The 20,625-nt window shown below is 45.7% G+C and overlaps 1 protein-coding gene across 3 annotated transcripts in view; it reads right to left on the bottom strand.

The window, feature by feature from the left end:
* Positions 1-3,957: 3,957 nt before the first annotated feature.
* LOC124113324 (ubiquinone biosynthesis protein COQ9, mitochondrial-like) overlaps positions 3,958-20,625 on the bottom strand; it is a 70,725-nt gene continuing 54,057 nt past the window's right edge. For 2 of the 3 annotated variants that reach the window (XM_048398846.1, XM_046473608.2), the window contains exons 6-9: positions 11,771-11,875; positions 9,239-9,394; positions 5,605-5,658; positions 3,958-4,284 (exon numbers count right to left, since the gene is read on the bottom strand). In XM_048398846.1, coding sequence (XP_048254803.1) covers positions 4,189-4,284; positions 5,605-5,658; positions 9,239-9,394; positions 11,771-11,875 — 411 coding nt within the window. In that variant the 3' untranslated portion in view covers positions 3,958-4,188. Of the gene's footprint in view, positions 4,290-5,604; positions 5,659-9,238; positions 9,395-11,770; positions 11,876-20,625 lie in introns of all 3 variants that reach the window. The other variant, XM_048398845.1, reaches the window with a different exon arrangement.

Genomic DNA, 20,625 nt, shown 5'->3' with positions numbered 1-20,625 from the left:
ACTGGTCAAGTTGCACAGCCTCTCAACCACTGCTCAAGTTGTACACACTCTCAACCGCTGGTCTAGTTGTACACTCTCTCAACCACTGGTCACGTTGCACACCCTTTCAACTATTGGTTAAGTTGTACACTCTTTCAACCAATGGGTTAGTTGTACACACTCTCAACCACTGGTCTAGTTGTAAAGTCGCTCAACCACTGGGTTAGTTGTACACTCTCTCAACCACTTGACTAATTGTGCATAATCTCAAACAATGGTCAAGTTGTACGCTCTTACAAGAACTGGTCTAGTTGTACACTCTCTACCGCTGGTCTAGTTGTACACTCTCTCAACCACTGCTCCAGTTGTATACTCTCTCAACCACTGGGTTAGTTGTACACTCTCTCAACCACAGGTCAAGTTGTACACCCTCTCAACCACTGGTTAAGTTGTACACTCTTTCAACCAATGGGTTAGTTGTACACACTCTCAACCACTGGTCAAGTTGTAAACTCTCTCAACCACTGGGTTAGTTGTACACTCTCTCAACCACTTGACTAATTGTGCAAACTCTCAACCACAGGTCAAGTTGTACACTCTTACAACAACTTGGTTAGTTGTACACTCTCTCAACCACTTGACTAATTGTGCATAATCTCAACCAGTTGGTCAAGTTGTACACTCTTACAAGAACTGGTCTAGTTGTACACTCTCTACCGCTGGTCTAGTTGTACACTCTCTCAACCACTGCTCCAGTTGTATACTCTCTCAACCACTGGTCTAGTTGCACACACTCTCTCAACCACTGGTCTAGATGTACACACACTCAACTGCAGGTCAAGTTGTACACACACTCTCAACCGCTGGTCTAGTTGTACACTCTCTCAACCACTGGTCTAGTTAAACACCCTCTGAACCACTGGCCTAGTTGTGCACACTATCAACCGCTGGTCAAGTTGTACACCGTCTCAACGACTGGTCAAGTTGCACAGCCTCTCAACCACTGCTCAAGTTGTACACACTCTCAACCGCTGGTCTAGTTGTACACTCTCTCAACCACTGGTCACGTTGCACACCCTTTCAACTATTGGTCAAGTTGTACACACTCCCAACAGCTGGTCTAGTTGTACACACTCTCTACCGCTGGTCTAGTTGTACACACTCTCAACCACTGGACTAGTTGTACACACTCTCAGCAACTGGATTGGTTGTACACTCTCTCAACCACTGGGTTAGTTGTACACACTTTCAACCACTGGTCTAGTTGTAAACTCTCTCAACCACTGGGTTAGTTGTACACTCTCTCAACCACTGTTCTAGTTGTACACCCTCTCAGCCGCAGGTCAAGTTGTACACCCTCTCAACCGCTGGTCTAGTTGTGCACTCTCTCAACCACTGGTCTAGTTGCACACACTCTCAACCACTGGTCTAGTTGTACACTCTCTCACTCACTGGTCAAGCTGTAAACTCTCTCAACCACTGGTCTAGTTGTAAACTCTCTCAACCACCGGGTTAGTTGTACACACTCTCAACCACTGGTCTAGTTGTACACCCTCTCAACCAATGGTCAAGCTGTACACACACTCTCAACCACTGGTCTAGTTGTACACTCTCTGAACCACTGGTCAAGCAATTCACCTGTCAACCACTGGTCTAGTTGTACAACCTCTCAGCAACTGGATTGGTTGTACACTCTCTCAACCACTGGGCTAGTTGTACACACTTTCAACCACTGGTCTAGTTGTAAACTCTCTCAACCACTGGGTTAGTTGTACACTCTTTCAACCACTGGGTTAGTTGTACACACTCTCAACCACTGGTCTAGTTGTAAACTCTCTCAACCACTGGGTTAGTTGTACACTCTCTCAACCACTTGACTAATTGTGCAAACTCTCAACCACTGGTCAAGTTGTACACTCTTACAACAACTGGTCTAGTTGTACACTCTCTACCGCTGGTCTAGTTGTACACTCTCTCAACCACTGGTTAAGTTGTACAAACTCTCAACCACTGGTCTAGTTGTACACACGCTCAACCGCAGGTCAAGTTGTACACACACTCTCAACCGCTGGTCTAGTTGTACACACTCTCAACCACTGGTCTAGTTGTACACCCTCTCAACCACTGGTTTAGTTGTACACTCTCTCAACCACTGTTCTAGTTGTACACCCTCTCAGCCGCAGGTCAAGTTGTACACCCTCTCAACCGCTGGTCTAGTTGTGCACTCTCTCAACCACTGGTCTAGTTGCACACACTCTCAACCACTGGTCTAGTTGTACACTCTCTCACTCACTGGTCAAGTTGTAAACTCTGTCAACCACTGGTCTAGTTGTAAACTCTCTCAACCACTGGGTTAGTTGTACACACTCTCAACCACTGGTCTAGTTGTACACCCTCTCAACCAATGGTCAAGTTGTACACACACTCTCAACCACTGGTCTAGTTGTACACTCTCTGAACCACTGGTCAAGCGATTCACCCTGTCAACCACTGGTCTAGTTGTAGAACCTCTCAGCAACTGGATTGGTTGTACACTCTCTCAACCACTGGGTTAGTTGTACACACTTTCAACCACTGGTCTAGTTGTAAACTCTCTCAACCACTGGGTTAGTTGTACACTCTCTCAACCACTGGTCAAGTTGTACACCCTCTCAACCACTGGTTAAGTTGTACACTCTTTCAACCACTGGGTTAGTTGTACACTCTCTCAACCACTTGACTAATTGTGCATAATTTCAACCAGTTGGTCAAGTTGTACACTCTTACAAGAACTGGTCAAGTTGTACACCCTCTCAACCACTGGTTAAGTTGTACACTCTTTCAACCACTGGGTTAGTTGTACACCCTCTCAACCACTGGTTAAGTTGTACACTCTCTCAACCACTTGACTAATTGTGCATACTCTCAACCACTGGTCAAGTTGTACACTTTAACAACAACTGGTCTAGTTGTACACTCTCTACCGCTGGTCTAGTTGTACACTCTCTCAACCACTGCTCCAGTTGTATATTCTCTCAACCACTGGTCTAGTTGCACACACTCTCTCAACCACTGGTCTAGTTGCACACACGCTCAACCGCAGGTCAAGTTGTACACACACTCTCAACCACTGGTCTAGTTGTTTCACACTCTCAACCGCTGGTCTAATTGTACACCCTCTCAACGACTGGTCTAGTTGCACACACGCTCAACCGCAGGTCAAGTTGCACACACTCTCTCAACCACTGGTCTAGTTGCACACACGCTCAACCGCAGGTCAAGTTGTACACACACTCTCAACCACTGGTCTAGTTGCACACACTCTCTCAACCACTGGTCTAGTTGTACACACTGTCAACCACTGGTCTAGTTGTTCACACTCTCAACCACAGTTCTAGTGACACACTCTCAAACACTGGTCAAGTTGTACACACACTCAAGCACTGGTCTAGTTGTACACTCTCTCAAATACTAGTGTAGTTGTACACACTCTTAACCAGTGGTCAAGTTGTACAGTACAGTCTCTCAACGACTGGTCTAGTTGAACACATTCTCAACCAAATGTTTAGTTGTATATACTCACAAAACACACAGGGGGCACGGGTGGCCCAGTCGTCGTGATTCGCTGTGCAGAGTTGCGTCCCTTGTGCACGCCAGAAACTTTTGATTGTGGGTTGGAATCCTGGTTCGCCCCAATTCTGTTTCTAGGTTTGTCAGCATCATACCCGTGCTCGTGAGTTTCACCGAAGAGGTAAACATAAACTTTCCTCCCACATTAAGCTGACACGCCGTGATATAACAGGAATACTGTTAAAAGCGGCGATAAATCCAACTCACTTACTCACTCACAGCCATTGGATGCCAGGCCATTACAAATAGCTCAGCTGCTGAGCTGCGAAATAAGCAGATATACTGTTGGTTTTGTAATGCCTTGACGGCACTAGCAGAGTCACACTTCCTAAGTTGATTCCACATTCTTCTACATAACAAAATATGTCAAACATACCTGATTTGTTTATTAACTAATTCTGACTACATATACATCATTATATTCAAACACTTTAAATCCTGTACACCAAACATGGTTGCTCTTCACTACAAAACTAATCTTTTTCACAACAGACCATTAACAACTATGAAGACAACTTGCAGGTATTCAGACATCTTGTGATGAGACGGAACAGAAGATATTATTCATTTGATTCCAGAACCTGTATGTAGGTTTATGGATTAATCTATATATCCAAGATGGCTGGTGCTAGTCCATATGCCCTGTTCCTCTGCTGAGGGCATTACCTGTGTCTGGAGTTCAAGCCCAGTATGTTCCTACCCTGCAACATAGCCACAACATAGCAAACAACTAATACTCAATATCAATCAGGGTCCTCATTCGTTTTCACACTGTATTATTACTGATAGCTTCTGAGACTGTGGTTTGTCTAAGTTGTTTGGTCAGATTCAAATTCCATGAAAAATAGTGCCTTGGTACTGTAGCTCACCCGGGACTATAATCAACAGTCTAAAAAGTCAACAGACAGCAACTTAAAAATATTGCTGTCAGCACTGCTATTCAAAATATTTTCATAATGCAAATGTTAACAAATATGAAACACTGACTCGTTATTTGAGTGATTTGAGCCACTTTGACAGCATTCCAGTTATATCAAGACGTGTCAGCTTAATGTGGGAGGAAAGCCTTAGGTGATGTAGCTCTTGGACATTACCACTTTGGTGAAACCCACAAGCACGAATATGGTGCTGACAAACCTAGACACATAATCAGGGAGAACCGGGTTTCAGGTGCACTTATGAGACACAATTCTGCCACAGAATTTTAAAATTTGATTCACAAAAGTCACTGTAAAAAACAAATTGAACAAAATATGATGTCATCATAACCATGCCAAAGTACATTCTCAATATGGCTGCATTGTCAGTCATAACCAAGATTTGATTTAAACCTCTTCAACTAAATGGGGTGCCATCATTTCAGGGAAGAATTATGGTTCATTGGTACCCTTGGTTTCTGAGGAGAAACAATAGCACACAGTTGAGGCCGAACAAACAGGCCACAACATAGCCCACTTGACTTTCAGTCAGGGGAGCTAAAAATAAAAGGAAAAAATAAATAAAAAATGATTGCTGTGTTCCACAATGTTCAATCACATGTGCGATACTGTGCTTCTAGTATGTGTGGAGGATGTTAACTATAGACCTGAAGTTGACTAAAAAATCCCCATGTGGGGAAGCGACCAAGGTCTTTGCCGCTTTATCCACCATGCTATTCCCCCATTGCCCCCAACAATAATAACCTCACAGAGTGCTTATTTAATTAATAACATGGAATAGCTGTAGACAACGATACAAAATCAGTGACAACTTTAAGGGGAACAATACAACTCAAGCCCACCCACTGTATTATCTGCCAATCAGAAAACTGTAGTCCGCTAGAGGACAGGCCTAAGTATTATAAAGTTTATGGAAAAATAAACACAAAACAAATTGCTTGGTTCATCAATCAAATGCCATGGACTCACTTGCAAAGTACTAATTTTGTTAGTGGTAGGTAGTAGTAGGAATGTCAATGACAAAGGTAAAAATGATGTTTGTTGTGTATGAATATGAATGCATGAGAAACATGCTTACCACAATAAACATCCCGAGGAAGCCTTCAGACATCACTGAGCTGAGTTGTTCCATCTGTAACATAACAGAAGAAATGTATCTATTACACCCTGATAAGGAGACATGGTGCCATTACACCTCTACATGCTAACCACATCACTAACTGCACAACAGTGTACTTCACTTGCAGCACCTTCACTACACCTTTACATGCATCACTTCACTAACTGCACTACACCTCTACATGAAGCACCTTCATTAAGTGCACTCCACCTCTACATGCACCACTGCACTAACTGCACTACGCCTCTACATACAGCACCTACACTAACTGCACTCCACCTCTACATGCAACACCTTCACTACGCCTCTACATGCACCACTGCACTAACTGCACTACGCCTCTACATGCAGCACCTACACTAACTGCACTCCACCTCTACATGCAACACCTTCACTACGCCTCTACATGCACCACTTCACTAACTGCACTACACCTCTACATGAAGCACCTTCATTAAGCGCACTCCACCTCTACATGCACCACTTCATTAACTGCACTACGCCTCTACATGAAGCACCTTCACTAACTGCACTCCACCTCTACATGCAGCACTTCACTAACTGCACTACGCCTCTACATGCAGCACCTACACTAACTGCACTCCACCTCTACATGCACCACTTCACTTACTGCACTACGCCTCTACATGCACCACTTCACTAACTGCACTACACCTCTACATGAAGCACCTTCATTAAGCGCACTCCACCTCTACATGCACCACTTCACTAACTGCACTCCACCTCTACATGAAGCACCTTCACTAACTGCACTCCACCTCTACATGCAACACCTTCACTACGCCTCTACATGCAACACCTTCAATAACTGCACTCCACCTCTACATGCAACACCTTCACCATGTCTCTACATGCAACACCTTCACTAACTGAAATACACCTCTACATGAAGCACCTTCATTAAGTGCACTCCACCTCTACATGCAGCACCTTCACTAACTGCACTCAACCTCTACATGCAGCACCTTCACTACACCTCTACATGCAGCACCTGCACTAACTGCACTCTACCTCTACATGCAGCACCTTCATTACGCCTCTACATGCAGCACCTGCACTAACTGCACTCTACCTCTACATGCAGCAACTTTACTCAACCTCTACATGCAACACCTTCACTACGCCTCTACAAGCACCACTTCACTAACTGCACTACACCTCTACATAAAGCACCTTCATTAAGTGCACTCCACCTCTACATGCACCACTTCACTAACTGCACTACGCCTCTACATGCAGCACATACACTAACTGCACTCCACCTCTACATGCAGCACCTTCACTCCACCTCTATATGCAGCACCTTCACTCCACCTCTACATGCAGCACCTTCACTCCACGTCTACATGCAGCACCTTTACTCTACCTCTACATGCACCACTTCACTCCAACACTACATGCAGCACCTTTACTACACCACTACATGCAGCACCTTCACTCCACCTCTACATGCAGCACCTTCACTCTACCTCTACATGCACCACTTCACTCCACCACTACATGCAGCACCTTTACTACACCTCTACATGCACCACTTCACTCCACGTCTACATGCAGCACCTTCACTCCACGTCTACATGCAGCACCTTCACTCTACCTCTACATGCAGCACCTTCACTCCACCTCTACATGCAGCACCTTTACTACACCTCTACATGCACCACTTCACTCCACGTCTACATGCAGCACCTTCACTCCACGTCTACATGCAGCACCTTCACTCCACGTCTACATGCAGCACCTTCACTCTACCACTACATGCAGCACCTTCACTCTACCTCTACATGCACCACTTCACTCCACCACTACATGCAGCACCTTTACTACACCTCTACATGCACCACTTCACTCCACGTCTACATGCAGCACCTTCACTCTACCACTACATGCAGCACCTTCACTCCACGTCTACATGCAGCACCTTCACTCTACCACTACATGCAGCACCTTCACTCTACCTCTACATGCACCACTTCACTCTACCACTACATGCAGCACCTTCACTCTACCTCTACATGCACCACTTCACTCCACCACTACATGCAGCACCTTCACTCTACCACTACATGCACCACTTCACTCTACCACTACATGCAGCACCTTCACTCTACCTCTACATGCACCACTTCACTCCACCACTACATGCAGCACCTTCACTCTACCACTACATGCACCACTTCACTCTACCACTACATGCAGCACCTTCACTCTACCTCTACATGCACCACTTCACTCCACCATTACATGCACCACTTCACTCTACCACTACATGCACCACTTCACTCTACCACTGCATGCAGCACCTTCACTCCACGTCTACATGCAACACTTCACTCCACCACTACATGCACCACTTCACTCCACCACTACATGCAGCACCTTCACTCCACCACTACATGCAGCACCTTCACTCTACCACTACATGCAGCACCTTCACTCTACCTCTACATGCACCACTTCACTCCACCACTACATGCAGCACCTTCACTCCACCACTACATGCACCACTTCACTCCACCACTACATGCAGCACCTTCACTCTACCACTACATGCACCACTTCACTCTACCACTACATGCAGCACCTTCACTCTACCTCTACATGCACCACTTCACTCCACCACTACATGCACCACTTCACTCCACCACTACATGCACCACTTCACTCCACCACTACATGCAGCACCTTCACTCCACCACTACATGCACCACTTCACTCTACCACTACATGCAGCACCTTCACTCTACCTCTACATGCACCACTTCACTCTACCACTACATGCAGCACCTTCACTCTACCACTACATGCAGCACCTTCACTCTACCACTACATGCAGCACCTTCACTCCACCACTACATGCACCACTTCACTCCACCACTACATGCACCACTTCACTCCACCACTACATGCACCACTTCACTCCACCACTACATGCACCACTTCACTCCACCACTACATGCAGCACCTTCACTCCACGTCTACATGCAGCACCTTCACTCTACCACTACATGCAGCACCTTCACTCCACCACTACATGCACCACTTCACTCCACCACTACATGCAGCACCTTCACTCCACGTCTACATGCAGCACCTTCACTCTACCACTACATGCAGCACCTTCACTCCACGTCTACATGCACCACTTCACTCAACCACTACATGCAGCACCTTCACTCCACGTCTACATGCAGCACCTTCACTCTACCACTACATGCAGCACCTTCACTCCACGTCTACATGCACCACTTCACTCCACCACTACATGCAGCACCTTCACTCCACGTCTACATGCAGCACCTTCACTCTACCTCTACATGCACCACTTCACTCCACCACTACATGCACCACTTCACTCCACGTCTACATGCAGCACCTTCACTCCACCTCTACATGCAGCACCTTCACTCCACCTCTACATGCACCACTTCACTCCACCACTACATGCAGCACCTTCACTCCACCTCTACATGCACCACTTCACTCCACCACTACATGCAGCACCTTCAAACCATTTCATACTTTTAGCCATGCCCTCTTGTTCAGTAAAAATCAATCACCAATAACTCACACTTTTTACTGATTTGCTGAAGACTGCGATGTTATCGAGACGTCTGTCTAGGAAGACCCAGGTGTCTGTGAAGTCCTCAGATCGATCTTGGATCATGAAGATCTCTGTGGCCTTGTACACTACTGCCAGGGATGCCCGCTTTGTGTACCAGTTGAACTATAGTGAGAGAGAGTGAGACATTTCAGTTGGACTATAGTGTCAGAGAGGGAGACGTGGTGTCAGTTGAGCTATAGTGTCAGACTTACTCTACCACAGCCCTGACACAAGGCCTACTTACTCTACCACAGTCCTGATACAAGGCCTACTTACTCTACCGTACTCCTAACACAAGGCCTACTTACTCCACCACAGTCCTGACACAAGGCCTACTTACTCCACCACAGTCCTGACACAAGGCCTACTTACTCTACCACAGTTCTGACACAAGGCCCACTTACTCCACCACAGTCCTAACACAAGGACTACTTACTCAACCACAGTCCTGACACAAGGCCTACATACTCTACCACAGTCCTAACACAAGGCCTACTTACTCTACCACAGTCCTGACACAAGGACTACTTACTCTACCACAGTTCTGACACAAGGCCTACTTACTCCACCACAGTTCTGACACAAGGCCTACTTACTCTACCACAGTTCTGACACCAGGCCTGACACACGTCCTACTTACTCCACCACAGTCCTAACACAAGTCCTACTTACTCTACCACAGTTCTGACACCGGGCCTGACATAAGTCCTACTTACTCTACCACAGTTCAGACACAAGGCCTACTTACTCCACCACAGCCCTGACACAAGGCCTACTTACTCCACCACAGTTCTGACACAAGGCCTACTTACTCCACCACAGTTCTGACACAATGCCTACTTACTCAACCACAGTTTTGACACAAGGCCCACTTACTCTACCACAGTCCTTATACAAGACTTACTTACTCCATCAGTCCTAACACAAGGCCTACTTACTCCACCACAGTCCTGATACAAGGCCTACTTACTCCACCACAGTCCTAACACAAGTCCTACTTACTCTACCACAGTTCTGACACCAGGCCTGACACAAGGCCTACTTACTCTACCACAGTCCTGACACAAGGACTACTTACTCTACCACAGTTCTGACACAAGGCCTACTTACTCCACCACAGTTCTGACACAAGGCCTACTTACTCCACCACAGTTCTGACACAATGCCTACTTACTCAACCACAGTTTTGACACAAGGCCCACTTACTCTACCACAGTCCTAATACAAGACTTACTTACTCCATCAGTCCTAACACAAGGCCTACTTACTCTACCACAGTCCTGATACAAGGCCTACTTACTCCACCACAGTCCTAACACAAGTCCTACTTACTCTACCACAGTTCTGACACCAGGCCTGACACAAGTCCTACTTACTCCACCACAGTCCTGACACAAGTCCTACTTACTCTACCACAGTCCTGACGCAAGGCCTACTTACTCCACCACAGTCCTAACACAAGTCCTACTTACTCTACCACAGGCCTGACACAGAGCCTACTTACTCCACCACATTCCTGACGCAAGGCCTACTTACTCCACCACAGTCCTAACACAAGTCCTACTTACTCTACCACAGTTCTGACACCAGGCCTGACACAAGTCCTACTTACTCCACCACAGTCCTGACACAAGTCCTACTTACTCTACCACAGTCCTGACGCAAGGCCTACTTACTCCACCACAGTCCTAACACAAGTCCTACTTACTCTACCACAGGCCTGACACAGAGCCTACTTACTCCACCACATTCCTGACGCAAGGCCTACTTACTCCACCACAGTCCTAACACAAGTCCTACTTACTCTACCACAGTTCTGATACCGGGCCTGACACACGTCCTACTTACTCTACCACAGGCCTGACACAGAGCCTACTTACTCTACTACAGTCCTAACACAAGTCCTACTTACTCTACCACAGTTCTGACACCGGGCCTGACACAAGCACTACTTACTCTACCACAAGGCCTACTTACTCCAGACTGACTGCGTGGTCTAGTGGTAGAGCATCTGCCTGGACAGCGGAAGGTCCGGGGTTCGATCCCGGCCGCGTCATGCCAAAAGACGTCAAAAGATGGTACTTGTTGTTACCCTGTCTGGCGCTCAGAATAAAGGGGCTACTGGTCGACTTGGGAGTCAGTATACTGTGTCTGCGTGGGGCATTCATGTTAAACTACGGCATGGTATCTCAGTGAGCTAGCACTATAAATCGGCATTAGTCCGGACTAGTACAAGCAGCCAGACACACACACGTGCATGCACATCGCTATATAAGTGCAATAATCTTGGATGCAACGTTAAACCCAATTTCACCTCACCTCACCTCACCTCAGCTCACCTACTTACTCCACCACAGTCCTGACACAAGGTGTACTTACTCTACCACAGTCCTGACACAGGGCCTGCTGGGCCATCCATTATATTTGTCAGTTACCTTTCACAAAAAGCATGGGAAACTGAGGAATCAGTGAGAGTAAGAAACAAAGGATGGCTCTTACATCTGTGGATCTGTCTCCAACATGGTACCAGATGTCATCGGTGAGAGTTGCTAAGTTAGACCAGGACTCAGTTGCATTCTGGGGTAGAGCTTGAATAGCCATAGCCTAAAACAGGAACACAGCTCTTACCAAAGATGAACTTTGTACTCACCATACTATACTCAACAACAAAAGTTTCTGTGACACCAATATTTTAGTGTATTTTTCAAACAAGTAAAGTTTGGTTACCAATATTGTAGTACATGTATGGAATCAAGTCACAAAAACGCAACTGCTACAGAAAAGCATGCATTCCATGCAATAGTTGACTTTTATGCAAGCCCCATGCATTTCACTAACCAAGAATGGGTATAAAAACATGTGCATTGTATAAAAACATGTGCATTGTATAAAAACATGTGCATTGTTTACCATCGTGTTGACAACAAGCACTCAGAAAAACATTGGTATGCTTGAAGCAGTATCGAGTCAACATGATGTTGCAAGACAATTTAGACCATCCTCTGAGTGGCAGGCCACGCGTAACCAATAATCGACAAGACAACTGGATTCGAACAACACACCTACGAAATTGATTCCAGCCAGCAACAGTGACTGCAAGAAGCATCCCTGGCCTTTGACGAATATCTTCACAAACCGTACGTCGTCGCCTCAGATGTGCAGGGATTGTCGCCAGAAGACCCGCCAGGCGTCTATGCTGGACGGCCATACAGTGGGGATAAGTTCTATTCACTGACGAGTCTCATTTTTACCTCAGTCACAGCGATGGAAGGATTCGAGTGTGCTGACGTCGGTGAACGTCACATCAATCATTGTGTCATGGAAGAAGATCGGTTCGGGGTGGCAGCGTTATGGTATGGGGTGGGATTACAGCAAGACAGAGGACCTGTTTGATGGTGGTAGAGGGAAATCTCAATGGACAGTGCTACCACAACGAGATCATTGGCCCTGTTCTTCTACCGTTTTTACGTCGTCATGGCCCAGGCATTACCTTTCAACATGACGACGGCCGGCCACATATTGCTCGACTTGTTCAGGATTTTCTTCAACAAAACAACGTGAATGTCATCCCCTGGCCGGCTCGCTCACCTGATCTCTCACCAATCGAGCACATGTAGGATGAGATGGATCGGCGCCTTCGACGTCAAACACGTGTTCCACAGACACTCCAGGAACTTCAAAACATGCTCCAGCAGATATGGACAGATATTCCACAGGACTTTGTGAGACACCTGGTCCTTTCCATGAGAGGAAGATGTGTTGCTTGCATCGCAACCAGAGGTGGACACACACACTATTGATTTGTAAATTGACATTTTGGCATGTTGATGTTTTTTTAAGAAATCACACATTTTCTGAAGTCAGTCTGGCAAATTAAACCATTTGAACACTTACAGAAGTCTTTTATCTGTTGCAAACCGAAATTGTTTCTGATTTGGTAAAAAACATAACTTTGCATTAAATCTTATTCAATATCACAGGAACTTTTGTTGTTCAGTATAGTTTGACCTTGGTACTATCTCCCTCAGAGCATATAAACCATGCACAGCAATTATGGGAAATGCATCTCATCAGCGAGATGGCAGCACTCATTAGAGAGAAAATACAGAAGATGCAGGAGAATAAATTCAATAAAAATGGTTAATAAAAGAAAAACAAATGAAAAACTCCTAATTCAGTACGTCATTTTGGAAATATCAGATAAAGTATAACACTGGTAAATCTAAATGCCCTTAAAAGTGAGTGAGTGAGTATGGTTTTACGCTGCTTTTAGTTATATTCAAACAATATCACGGCGGGGGACACCAGAAATTAGCTTCACACATTGTACCCATCGAAGCCAGGTCTTCGGCGTGACGAGCGAACGCTTTAACCACCAGGCTACCCGACCGCCCTACCCTTAAAAGTCTCGAAAAAAGCAATTAAACACAAAACATTGTTTCTGCAATAAAATACTTAAGAAGAGTATTGTTGTAAGGTTAACAAAATGGGAGTTTATCACTCCACTCCTCCATTGTTGGCCTCTATTGCCACAAATACTGTGAACTTTGGGATGCACCACAGTGCCACTGTCAACCTCAGCTGACATACCTGCCCACTCTGGCTTGCCCGGCCTTTAACCCTGCCTATATTCAAAATCCGGATATGATCCGGGAAAAAACATAAACTATCACTAACAAAGAACATATTTCAACAAAAGAAAGTAGTTTTTCAAGCAGCCCACTGTACATGGAGTTTTCCTGAAGTGGAAGTGGCATCATATGACCAGACATACATATGACTGCATATGGCGAGGTCAAGTGTCACCAAATTGATCATAAGAAAAGTAATGGTGATACCTCACAGATCTGAGCAAATTCTAGGCAAGGTGGTCATTTGCCTGCCACCATTTTTTCATGTAAAGCAAACTAGTAAAATCATAGATATTTTTTATATTTTTTTGTACATTTATCCTGCATTACTCCTTAATGCATATTACTGCTTGTCCTTGACAGAGAAAAGGGCTGTGTGAAGGTCTTTGCTTGAAGAAGCTGAGAGACCAACCCATCACGCAGCTCCCACGTGACCAAAGGAAGTGACGTCACAGATCCTCACATTACTCTGGAGTCTGAAACATCGGAAGGCATCATGGGGAGGTAGATCTGCGATGGTTGGGTCCCTTTAGACACAGTAATGCAGGATAAGTATACAAATATCAAAAATATCTAGGATTTTACTAGATTTTTTTACTTATCCTGAATTACTCCTTAATGCATCTTTATCGGACGCAACCGGGGGAGGGCACACCCTCAGATGTGGACTTTCATCTTTATTTCCAGACTCTGTTCCCTAGCCAATCCTTGGCTGTGTGGTCGGCTTTGGGTGACCACTCCATGTATGGGAACCTCCAATTCCCTCAGCTCTCGGCTGTGTGGTCGGCATGAGGTGACCACTCCATGTACGGGAGGATAAGGTATGCGTTGTGGCCTGGTACTGTACAGCCTGACAATAACGCTCGGTTAGGTCGAGACTGGAGCATCGAGCCATATGCAAATGAGGCAACCTTCTAATCCAGGGCTTACGCCAGGGGAGGTTGAGGGACTTGGAGGCGTGGTCAATGACGTGTAGTAGTGGTGACCTGCTGGGCCACTACTTACGGACCAAAGCTGTGCGTGCCTTGCACATCCTCCAATGCGACGTCTCGCAGGTAGTGAGTGGTGAAGACCGTGTTGCCAGAAACATCCCTCCATGATGGCTCGTAGAGAGCAGTTGCTGTGTAGCGCCATGGTGGAGATGACTGCCCGTATCTCATGAGGGTTTTTGGAGCGTGGGGGGTCCAATACCACGGCCTCGTAGGCTTGGAGGATGGTGGCTCGTAGCCAGAGGGCGATCATGTTGCAGCTGACTTCCGCTCGCGAGGTCGCAGATACCGGTGTGAAGAGGCGTCGTCGTTGACTATGGTGTTCCTTGGATCGTCGGATGTAGCAACGAAGCGCTCTTACCGGACATAGACAGAGCTCTAGTTCATCTTCCTCGCCCACAATCGATGAAAGGGGAGTGATGAGGAACGATCTATCGGGCTGGCCTGGGAGCTGATTCTTTGCAATGAAGTCCCAGCACAGGCCCAGATGCACGGCTCCGTGTGCTCCCTCCTCAAAGTGGACCTATGTGACATCCTGGGCCTGTAGCTCACTGACATGGGCTGCTGTGGCGAGCACCAGTAGGAAGACCGTCTTTTTCGTCAGATTGTAGAATAACGACGTTTCGAGTGGCTCGAAAGGCGCGTCTCTCAGCGAGGTGAGAATGACGTTCAAGTCCCAAGCTGGGGGACGGAACTTCGCCTTTTAGTCTTCCAGCCTGAATGAGCAGAGCAGAGCATGGAGTTCCAGGATTTTCGTCATGGATGGAGTTGTGCGCCACAACATGATGGTACTGCCCTTGAACTTACCCTAATTATGCAGATGGAGCATGAACTCAGCCAGGAATTGAGGCAATCCAGATGTGGGGTCTTGTTGCTTGTCCTTGCAAAAGCTCTCGAAGGATTGCCATTTGTCATCATAGAGGCTCCTGGTGGTTGGGCGATTTGTGCCATCGTGATGGCCCTAGCCATTCTGACCAAGTAGCCTTTGGCGCTCAGTGCTCTCTGTAAATGGACCAGACGTGAAGACATGACCTGTCTGGTCCTGGGTGTGGCTGTCTACTGTGAGGGTGGATCAGCAGATTTGGCCAATCTGGGAGTGGCAGTGGGTTGGCATCGGACAGCTCTCTGAGGTCAATGAACCAAGCCCTTGCTGGCCACCAGGGTGCAAAGTCAGCTCAAGGTTCCATGTTGATCTGATCTTCTGGACGACTTTGGGAAGGAGTACAGGTGGTGAAAAAGTGTACGCTTTTAGTCCTTCCCAGGGGACGCTTAAAGTGTGGACTGCCCAAGCCAGTGGATCCGGGACCGGAGAGATGTAGGTCGGGATCTGGTAGTTCTGGCTGGTGGTGAATAGTTCTGGCTGGTGGTGAATAGGTCTATGTACGCGTCTACAAATAGGTGCAGAGAGGTCGTAAGCCCTGTCAAGGAGACACCGCCTAAGAAATTAGATTCCACCGTCCACCACCGGAGATGCTGCTTGAGATGGATATGGATGGGTCCTGGCGTCTGATGTAGGGAGCCAGGAACTTCTGAACTGGGCGCAGTTGGAGCCTTCCTCTGTAGGTCAAGTCCGACGCTGAGGTTAAGAGGCCCAGGAGTACTTGCCATTGGCGCAGAGTGTGTGGTAGGTTGAGAGCTGGAGTCAGGTGCGCCTGCATGCGCTCCCACGGGGCTCTGGGTACAGAGATGAGATCGAGGTCCATCTGGAAGAGGCCCCCAATGAACTGAAGGCGATTGGAGGGTGTCAACTCTGACTTCCTGAGGTTGATCTTCCAACCCAGCTGGTGTAGGAGCCGGAAGGTGAAGTCCCTGTGGCGGAGTAGAGTGATAGTGTCCCGATGGTTCAGTAGGCAGTCGTCTATGTACGCCTCGAACTGAATGTCCCGGAATGGAGGTACGAGGCTGTCGGCTTGGTAAGCCGTGTGAATAGCCACGGGGCTGAATAAATTCCAAATGGGAGGACCGCCCATTGATAATGGACTCCCATGAAGATGAAGCAGAGGAATTTCCGGTCATCGGGATGTAAAGGGACATGTAGGTAGGCGTCCTCGATATCCAGGCTGATGAGCGCCTCCTGTGCCTGGATCCGGGATCGCAGTAGCTTGAGTGTGGTCATCCTTAAATAAGGTGGACGCGCCATGTAGCGTTTGTTGAAAGTGGCGAGGTTGTGGAGCATCCTGAGTTTGTCCGAGTCCTTCTTGGGGACCAGGAGGACAGGTGAATAGAAGCCTGGTGTTATGGCTGGGGCGTGTACAACCTCTATGGCTTTATTGTCTAGCAGTGCCGTGTTTTTCCTGCTCAGTTGCTGCTGTTGGGTGGGGGGGTATGTGTCCACTATGGGGGACGACTTGAGTGGCGGATCTTCTATAAGCGTCAGCTTGTACCCATGTCGGATGATGTTGGTGACTCATTCTCCCACCTACTGGGGGGTTGACAACTTGGACGGCAGGGGGTGTGAGGTCCCAGTCGTGCCTGTCTGAAGATTCACTTGAGGTCCCTGCGGTCGGTGTTACCTCCCTTGGGGTGGCCGCGGCAGGACTGGTATACGATTTCCTTTCCCCTTGCCTCTGCCCCGAGAAGTTGAGGTGGAAGCCCAGCCCCTGAGTATGGAGGGTGTTGCCTCGTGGCTGGTAGGAGCCAGACTGTGACGCTTTAGCAAAGGCTGGCTGTGACACCCTGGCCAGGGCCTTGAGAGTGGTCTCATAATGGGCGAAGGCTGAGACCCGGGAGTATGTCTTGGATATCTGTCCATTAAAGAGGTCAGAGTTGGACCAAGGTTGACGCAAAAGGTCTCTCTTGAACTCTGGGTCCCAATTCGACAAGGCAAGGTACCCAAGGCATCTAGTGGTAGTGAGCTCGATCAGAGCGGCACCCATGTGAGAGCGCATCTGTTTCACTTTTTGTTGGAGGTGGCACTTTGAGCAGGAGGGCATGATATCTGCAATGAAGCAGTGTAAAATCACAATGCGTCCCCGCCCGATTATGTAGGCTATAATTTGTTTATCCCACTGTTTGGTTTTATGAAACAAATATTACGACAAACGTAAGACAACATACAACAAAACAAACAATACTTGCGAGGATACGCCAATCGTGGGGTACCAAGCAAAAAGAATATAGAATGCAAACCCGTACATTAACTGCTGGCCACGTAAAATATTCAAGATGGCTACTTGGAACAACAAGACACCTGGCATTATGGGTTTTTTTTGAGAAAACGCCAGTCACTGTCTAATAACCTTATGCACATGTTTATCAAACATAGAATGTACAAAATACAAACAAAAACAAACATTAACTCAAAGAGCAAACACAGGAGGGTTTGAATCAGTTTATACTACAGCAAAAAACAGGTCTTCACTCATCAAGGGACAAGAGTAATGTGAGGATCCGTGACGTCACTTCCTTTGGTCACGTGGGAGCTGCGTGATGGGTTGGCCTCTCAGCTAGTTGGAGCAACTTCTTCAAGCACGGACCTTCTCTGTCAAGAACAAGCAGTAATATGCATTAAGGAGTAATGCAGGTTAAGTAAAGAATAAAGCTGTTCTCATTTAAAAAGAAGGCTTTTGAAAAACCTAGGGCAGACGCAATGGTAAACCACAAAAGACCAAATAAGGTTTAAACAAGTGCAAAAGTGAGCGTGGCTCACTAATACCCCCGACCTGTCTAGTGTGTCAGTAGTTAAATAGCTAGGATAGGGTTAGGGAGGGTTCCCCCTAGACTCCAATATCTGAGAGTCACCTTGACTCAGCCTATGAATTTTTGGGAGTCAAAAATATTTTTTGAGAGTCAAATGTTTTATTGTATGATTAATGAAATTTAAAGTGTTCACTGTTAATGTTACACTTAAAGTTAAGTATCTTTTAAATTTTATATGTCTTTAGTTTAAGTTAACAAGTGTTAATTAATGTTCTCAGCTGATTGTACTACAGTGGAATAAAGGATATATGAATGAAAAACAAATTTTGTTGGTTTTATTTTTTCACAATCTTTAATTACTTCACAGCTCATGAAACAATTTACAGTGACACTAATACAGGATGAATAAATAACATTAGTCTCAACTGTGAGACATAATTTCTAATCATGGATGGATATTAAAATACATTTCATATATTATTACATATTAATATAATTTAATACCACTCATTTACATCTTTTATCTAGTTATCTTGTATTATCTATCAACAGTGAAGTTGAACTGAAGAATTGTGAACACTCGTAATATTTTCTGGTTGAATACAGTTTATTAGCAACAACAAACACGCCCAAAGCTTTACATTTCGTATATACCATATTTATATGCACCCCTAATTATGGGCAATTAAATCCTGAAAAAAGTATCTCTCGTGTATAATACGCACAGACTTTTCTTCAGTCTCATTTCAGGCTGTCATGATCCGTCGTCGGAAATAGCATAACAAATCCGAATTGAATTACCCAAGTTAATCCTGTTGTTACACTATCTGGTAATCAAAATGTGTTCTCTGTATATATGACCTTATGTTTGTCATCTATTTTATTCATTTTATTTGAACTCGAAGGAGGCATATGTCGTGCAACCAATCCGATTTGGTCCCTTAAGATATATAACATTAGTCGATTGGTTATGAAAGAAGGAGAACCTATTCTTTATTATCTTAAAGATGGACCGGGCAGGGCATTTGTACGAGAAGAGTTGCTCATAGTTCCCAACGATACAGTATTACCGCCCTAAATAACCATAAGCATAGGTAGTTACACCATCCTTATCAATCCATCTCTTTGTATCTAAGGGGGATAATGATGTCTTGTTCATTCTTAATCCATATATCCTATGATTATAACTTCTTAAAGAGTTCATCTCGTGTTTGAATGTTCTACCATTGAATAATGATTCTTTATACTGTTCATGTTTGATATGCTTTTTTACCACATACTTCTTAACACCCTTAGCTTTTCTTATCTCTCCATTATCAGATTTCTTTATAGAATACATCTTAGGTCTTAATCCGACATACTCCGCTATAGGAGTCCCAGCACATTCATCCTTCATCTTACCTAACACCTTTTTATTTACTACGCTGTGCAGTGGATTATCTTTGGGGTAATCGCTCGTGTCGTACATATCTTTTTTTTCTGCCATATCTTTATACACATCCTTGGTTTGTATTTCCATCAACAAAGAATCTGTGTCGGTATATAACACCTCGCATCTATCACCGTATTGCTTCTTAAGTTCGTTGTAATAAAAGTCATACATTAAGTGTTTTGACAAGTCGAGAATACTCATACCAACGTACACCGGTCTGTTGAATTTTATATGACTCTTCTGCATATGCAACGCGGCTAAGTCGTTATCGAATATCTTGCTTCTGTTAAAAGCCGGACTGGCTATAAGTTTCCTGAGTCTTTCTTCCTCATTAGATCTGACTAATTTAACATCACGTTTTTCTACGTTAGCTAACCTAGTATTACCCATCAAGGAGTGTTGATATTCCGACATCCAATCTTTATTCACCATTAATCTTTCAGGAGCTAGCGGATAACTGTTATGGTCTTAATGTAACAAATTTGGATATTCCAAGTCAACTTCTAGTATGTACCCTTTATTCGCATCATTCACATTGATATTATGGATATCATTCACTTTGATATCATCGACCCTCTCAAAACCACCCGTGGGTAAAGGTTGACTCATAGCCCATCCATACAAATTGTTGGCGTCGAGAGATAATATATGCGTGTCGGGTTT

This window comes from Haliotis rufescens, unplaced genomic scaffold (assembly GCF_023055435.1).
Source record: "Haliotis rufescens isolate VD_foot unplaced genomic scaffold, xgHalRufe1.0.p SCAF_19, whole genome shotgun sequence".
Taxonomy (NCBI): Eukaryota; Metazoa; Mollusca; class Gastropoda; order Lepetellida; family Haliotidae; genus Haliotis; species Haliotis rufescens.
This window is presented reverse-complemented; position numbering and strand designations above follow the sequence as displayed.